We start from the raw sequence: 6,000 nt of genomic DNA, 5'->3' as shown, positions 1-6,000 counted from the left end.
AACAGATTGTCTTAACTCAGTGATTCTGGGAGATTACGAGAATACACACATTTTCAGGTTTTTTTTTTTTTAGCAACTGCATGGAGGGAATTTGCAAATATATTCTCCATCAATATTCCACCCACCCCCCACCCACCCCGCAATCTGGAATTTCTGGACATCTTTCACCTAGCTATTAAATAGCTTGTACCAGCTGTGCTATTTTTTTTGGGGGGGGGGGGTTATCTGAAAGATCCGGCTGGATAGATCAATTTATGGAGGAAATCAGAGATGAGAAGAAATAATTTATTGAAAAGTATCCTGAGTTTCTATCCCCCCCCGCCGCCCCATCCCCACAAAAGAAAAAGAGACATTGAGCGCATTTACATAATATCTTTCACCTGGGTTATCAGTTTAACCCACTTCCTGGGTTTCCACAGTAGACCGAATTGGAGCCTAGCTGGGTTTGTACGACATAAAAGCCACCTAACCACGGAACCTCCCTTTTTACGACTCTGTAATTCCTTAATTTGGGTTAGAATCGGGGTGATTGGATGAGGTTGAGAGTTTACTTGGCCGGATGCCCTTCCCGACGCTACACAACAGTTACCGTATTTTTCCGAGTATAAGACGCACCTCCCCCTCCCCCTCAAAGAGCGTGGAAATATTGGTGCATCTTATACACCGAATACAGCCATTTTTGGCCTCCTGAAGCCCCGCTCTGCATCCCATTTTTGTGACGAATGGGCAAAAACCGGGCCATTTTTCACCAAAATGGGGGTGTTTTTACCTTCCCCCTCCCCCCAAAAGCACTCTGCAGGCTTCAGCAGGGCTGAGGGAAGGGAAAAATGTCCCCCTTTTGGTAAAAAAATGGGGGGCATTTTTGCCTCCCCCCAGCCGTGCTGAAGTCTGCAGAGTGCTCCTGGAGGCCGGAGAAGTCAAAAACTTCTTCTTCTTACTTACCTCTTTGAAATCTTGGTGCGTCTTATACACCGGTGCGTCTTATAGTCCAGAAAATGTGGCATTTTTTTTTTTCTGTGTGCACTAGGAGAGAAACATCTGCTGCTACCTAGGATTGAACTATGTCTCAATCTTTCGAGTGGGACCTTTCATGCCTAAGGTGGGACTAGAACTCACAGTCTCCTGGTGATTGACTCAAGTCATCCAGCCAGATTTCGTGCCTAAAATGGGACTAGAACTCACAGTCTCTTGGCGATTGACTCAAGTCATTCAGCTGGCTTTCATGCCTAAAATGAGACTAGAACTCACAGTCTACTGGCAATTGACTCAAGTCATCCAGCTGGCTTTCATGCCTAAGGTAGGACTAGAACTCACAGTCTTCTGATGATTCGACCAAGGTCATCCAACTGCTTTCATGCCTAAAGCAGGACTAGAACTCACAATCTCCTAGTCACCAAGCTGACTTTCATGTCTAAAGTGGGATTAGAACTCCGAGTTTCATGAGCTCCAGCCTGGTGCCTTAACCATTAGGTTAAAGTGGCTCATACTGACACCGGTCCTTCTCTTCACCCTAGTTGTGATCTGGGCCACGACAATGAACAAACCAGGTTTGGTTCCCGCAACCATCTATGGCTTAGATACACAACAGAGACTCCGTGGTTGATAATATCTCTATTTGTATTCTTTTCTGGAATTAAATTAATATAGATATATATATGTATAAAAATCTTCGGTATGTACATACAGTTGTCCTTTCCCTCCCCTCTGCCTGTGGATTCGGGCATGAGTGGGTCTCACAGAGAGAGGAAGGGAAGAATTCCAGAATCTTGGAGGGTGGGGGAAGGGGGTCTGCCTGGTTCAGTAGTTCAAGAAATCCAGTGTCGGTTTTATTCGGGCCTTACAAGCCTTACCCACAACCCACCAAACCTCATCCATTATTTCGGATTTCTCCTACAAGGGGGGGGTCTCGCCGTACACAGTGCTGAAGATTTGAGGGGAAGATTCAGAACATGGGGAGGGAAGCCCAGAGGTTTTCAGCACAGCGGCCCACAGATTCCACTGTTGTGGTCTGCCAGTCGCCAGCAGAATTGGCAGCAGATTTGGACAGTGAGGAGGTTGGGGAGGAAGATGGGCCAGTCCTGGAGTCTGGGGAAGGCTCTGACGAGGGCTCTGTGCCAGAGGCAGAGAGGGGGCCAGGGCCGTCCGACAGTTATCAGCTGCCTTTGGAGTCGGAGATCTGTGGGGCGGAAGAACAGCTGGAGCCTGTTCCCAGTGTGCGCATGCACAGAGTTGCCAGATGAAGGGAACAGCTAAGGGACAAGGGCTGACTTGGGTGTAAGGCCACAGGTGGACGGTGAATGGCCCCTCCCAGAGGAAATAAAAGAGGAGCGAAAGGGGAGTGGAGTTTGCAGGAGACAATGAGTTCATTCCTGCATTCTTGCCAAGTATTGTGGCGTCCGAAAGATATCGGCTTGGCCACTCTCCAAGGTGGGTAATTGTGAGCTACCTTGAAAGACTGCGGGAGAGGAAAGACTTCGCTGGAGAGGAATTCACTGTCAATTAAATAAAAAGGGCTTATCGGGACAGGGACCAGGCTTCGTGCTGCTGGGGAAGCCACGAGGGCATCCACCCATGCTGAAAAAAAGTTCCTTTTCCTTTCAAACCTGAAAAAGGGGGCCAGTGACAAGACTGCAAAGAAGACAGATACTTAACCAGCTCCTTCCGGCAGACTGGCCACCTGCAAAGCTGCTGATAACAGTCAAAGGAAGTCTTCAACTACGCCTGGAGGTGGCCCGAGTGAGATGCATGATTCTTGAGGTGCAAAGAACATGTACGGAGGAGCTGAGATGAGCAGAAGGGATCTGAAAAAGACCCATGCGCGTATCCTCCCCTGTCTCCATCAGCCTCCCTTCTCCTCATCTGACCAGCTCTCATTCCAAAGTGGAGCAGAGCTGCAGGAGAGTGGGACGACGGGAGAATGGGAAGAGAAAGTCTTCAATGGACCCTGAGACCAAGGATGGAGCTAATGGGGCACCAGGAGCCCAGCTTCAAGGTTCAGGATGACAATTCTCCAGTTATTCCAGGAATGGAACGTCCTCTTGAAGTCTCCAAAGCTGGAATGTGAGGGCATCCTTAGAAGAGGACCAGCTGCAAGAGCAACAGCCAAGGCATGACCAATGATGAACCGTCTCTCGGTTGGTAGGTTCTCCGCGCCCAACGTCACTGGTACTTGTCGTCGCTCTCGGAAGGGCTGAACTCGCGAGGGATGGAGTGTCGTTGCCGCCGATCCCACAGCTGGTGGATTTCGGTGGCCTCCATATCGCTGCTGCTAGTTGTGCTATCCCGGAAGCTCGCCAGCGGGGGGCGCACCTTCGCCCCTTTGGCAGTGACTGAACCTTCAATGGCTTTGCGCAGCTGAAGAGAGAAAGAAGAAGGAATGAAGTTGTCAGATTTCCAAAAGATGCCCTAATTAATTCATGAGCCTCAAGCCAAGTTTCAAAAGAAATCCAGTCATTTATTAAGAGCACCATTTCGGCAATACCGCTTTGCAGTCAGATCTGATCTCATTTTCATTATGGCTGAACTTTCTTCCTGTTTCCTCCCTCCCCTCAGTCTGTGTCATAAATCACATTCATCAATGAGGTGCACTCCTCACAAGCCTGCTGTAGTAATCTGAGATCTGACTCTAGCTGATGGTATGTGTGGAATCCGCTCCCCCCCTTTCCTCACCATGGCAACTTTATGAGTTGACATTAAGGAGGCGGCAGCATCCCCCAATCCATACAGGTAGCCCTCAACTTACAACAGTTCATTTAGCGACTGTTTGAAGTTAGAACGGCGCTAAAAAATGGACTTAGGATTGTTTTCCACACTTAGGACCGCTGCCGTATCCCTCAGGGTCACACGGTCAAAGTTTGGACCCTGACTCATATTTATGACGGTTGCAGTGTCCTGGGGTTAGGCGATCCCCTTTTGCAACCTTAAGTCAACGAGGAAACCAGATGTGCTTTACAACCTTGTTGCTAAGTTAACAACTGCAGTGATTCACTTAATAACCGTGGCAAGAAAGGTCACAAAACAGGGCAAAACTCACTTAATAACTGTCACTCAGCAACAGAAATTTTGGGATCCACTGAGGTCATAGGTCATTCCCCATGCGGGAAATGGGGAATTCTGGGAATTGAAGTCCACATATATTAGACTTGTCAAAATTGAACAACATGGATATAGGATGACCTTAAGAAAGATTTCTTTGCCGCGAATAGGATATGGAACGACATTGGGCAAAATCAACGCGAACCTCTGAAGTGTCAAGATTCTTGGGGTCACCTAAGTGCTACTCACCTCCTTGAGGGTCACCACGCCAATCAGGCGTCCGATGCTGGTGACGTAAGCGTGGTCCACTCCCAAGAGGGAGAAGATGGTGTGCGTCTGGAAGAGATGGAAGCATCTCAGCTGGGCCTCACAACATACAGAAAAATGGCACCCACAAGCTCCAACCATATCTTCAAGTCAATGTGAAGCGGGTCTATGTCCATGGCAAACTGATGCCCACAATGCAACTCAGTCTCTGTCTCTGCATCTCTCTGCCTCCCTAAGTTGAGGACTACCTATTGTATTTTTTCAGAGTATAAGACGCTCTGAAGTATAAGACGCACCTAGCTTTTGGGGAGGAAAAAAAGAGGGGAAAAAAATCTGCCTCTGCCTCCCAGCAATTTGCCTCCTTGCACCAAACAGCAAACAGTACAGAAGATATACACTGTTTCTGGTGTTCCATTTCATACTATGCTTGTACAGATGCTGTTAAAATTGATGTGGCTTTCTGGAAGTATACGTTATTCTCTGCTATTTGAAAGAAGATATAATATCACTGGACCTCTTCAGATCAAGCATTTATTTTAAAAAGCTTCTTCATTTTGCTAAGTTGTCTAGATTAACAATGGTAAAGCAGTCTTCAAAAAATAGGTCTAATAATGTGAACATTTGATAGGCCTTTATAGTTATTGATTTACCTCCTTGCAGCAAACAGCCTATTTCAGTTTAGCCTGATTAGAAGAAGAAAAAATCTGCCTTTGCCTCCCAGCAATTTGCCTCCTTGCAGCAAATAGCAAGTTTCGCTTTCAATTTCAGTTTCGGCAGGGGGCTCCCGATGATCAGCTGTTTCAGGCTGCAGGGATTGCCATGGCCCATTGCTGCCTCCGCAAGCCCCATTTTCTCCGTTTGCTGCAAGGAGGTAAATTGCTGGGAGGCAGGGGGCAAAGGGTGAGGCTGCATTCAGTGTATAAGACGCGCCCAAATTTTCACCCTCTTTTAGGAGGGGGAAAAGGTGCGTCTTATACTCCGAAAAATACGGTAATAAATCAGCCAGCTCTGCTTCGGTCCCCACAATCTACCTTGTGCAATGACGTCCGTTCTACCAGCTGGAATGGTGCCGGGTCGATCTTGCAGTTGTTGAAGTTGACCAACTGATCGAGTTGTCGCTCCTCCCATTCCATCACCTACAAATCCAGGAGATGCATTAATGCAGCAGGCCAGCTCACATTGTTTTTTTTTTTTTTTTAATTGCATTTGCGGGATAACATTTACAATATCCCCCCCCCCCCCCAAATATCAACCGTGCAACAACGTTCTACTGATAAAGAATTCTCCCATGGTAGACTGTCATGAATCTGCCTATAGACAGGAAGTTGAACTGGCCCTGTGCTACAATCGGAACAATCTGGAGCGGAACACAGTTAAAACTATAGAGATATAAAGAGTGCAGAGAATAGCAACCAAGATGATTTGGGGACTAATATATAAAGAACGGTTGCAGGAACTGGGTATGTCTAGTTTGATGAAAAGAAGGACTAGGGGAGACATGATAGCAGTGTTCCAATATCTCAGGGGCTGCCACAAAGAAGAGGGAGTCAAACTATTCTCCAAAGCACCTAAGGGTAGAACAAGAAGCAATGGGTGGAAACTAATCAAGGAGAGAAGCAACTTAGAAGTGAGGAGAGATTTCATGACAGTTAGAACAATAGCAATGGCAATAGCAATTAGATTTATATACCGCTTCAT

General features: G+C 47.2%; 1 protein-coding gene across 1 annotated transcript in view; it reads right to left on the bottom strand.

Annotated features, from left to right (window-relative positions):
* Positions 1–2,320: 2,320 nt before the first annotated feature.
* The window catches only part of CLCN2 (chloride voltage-gated channel 2), a 95,178-nt gene continuing 91,498 nt past the window's right edge, over positions 2,321–6,000 (bottom strand). The window contains 3 exon segments of the mRNA XM_032225127.1: positions 2,321–3,354; positions 4,285–4,371; positions 5,334–5,438. Of these exon segments, the coding sequence (XP_032081018.1) occupies positions 3,160–3,354; positions 4,285–4,371; positions 5,334–5,438 (387 nt within the window). The 3' untranslated portion in view covers positions 2,321–3,159.

Source organism: Thamnophis elegans, chromosome 10 (assembly GCF_009769535.1).
Source record: "Thamnophis elegans isolate rThaEle1 chromosome 10, rThaEle1.pri, whole genome shotgun sequence".
Taxonomy (NCBI): Eukaryota; Metazoa; Chordata; class Lepidosauria; order Squamata; family Colubridae; genus Thamnophis; species Thamnophis elegans.
The sequence above is the reverse complement of the archived record's forward strand: the minus strand, read 5'-3'. Positions and strand labels throughout refer to the sequence as shown.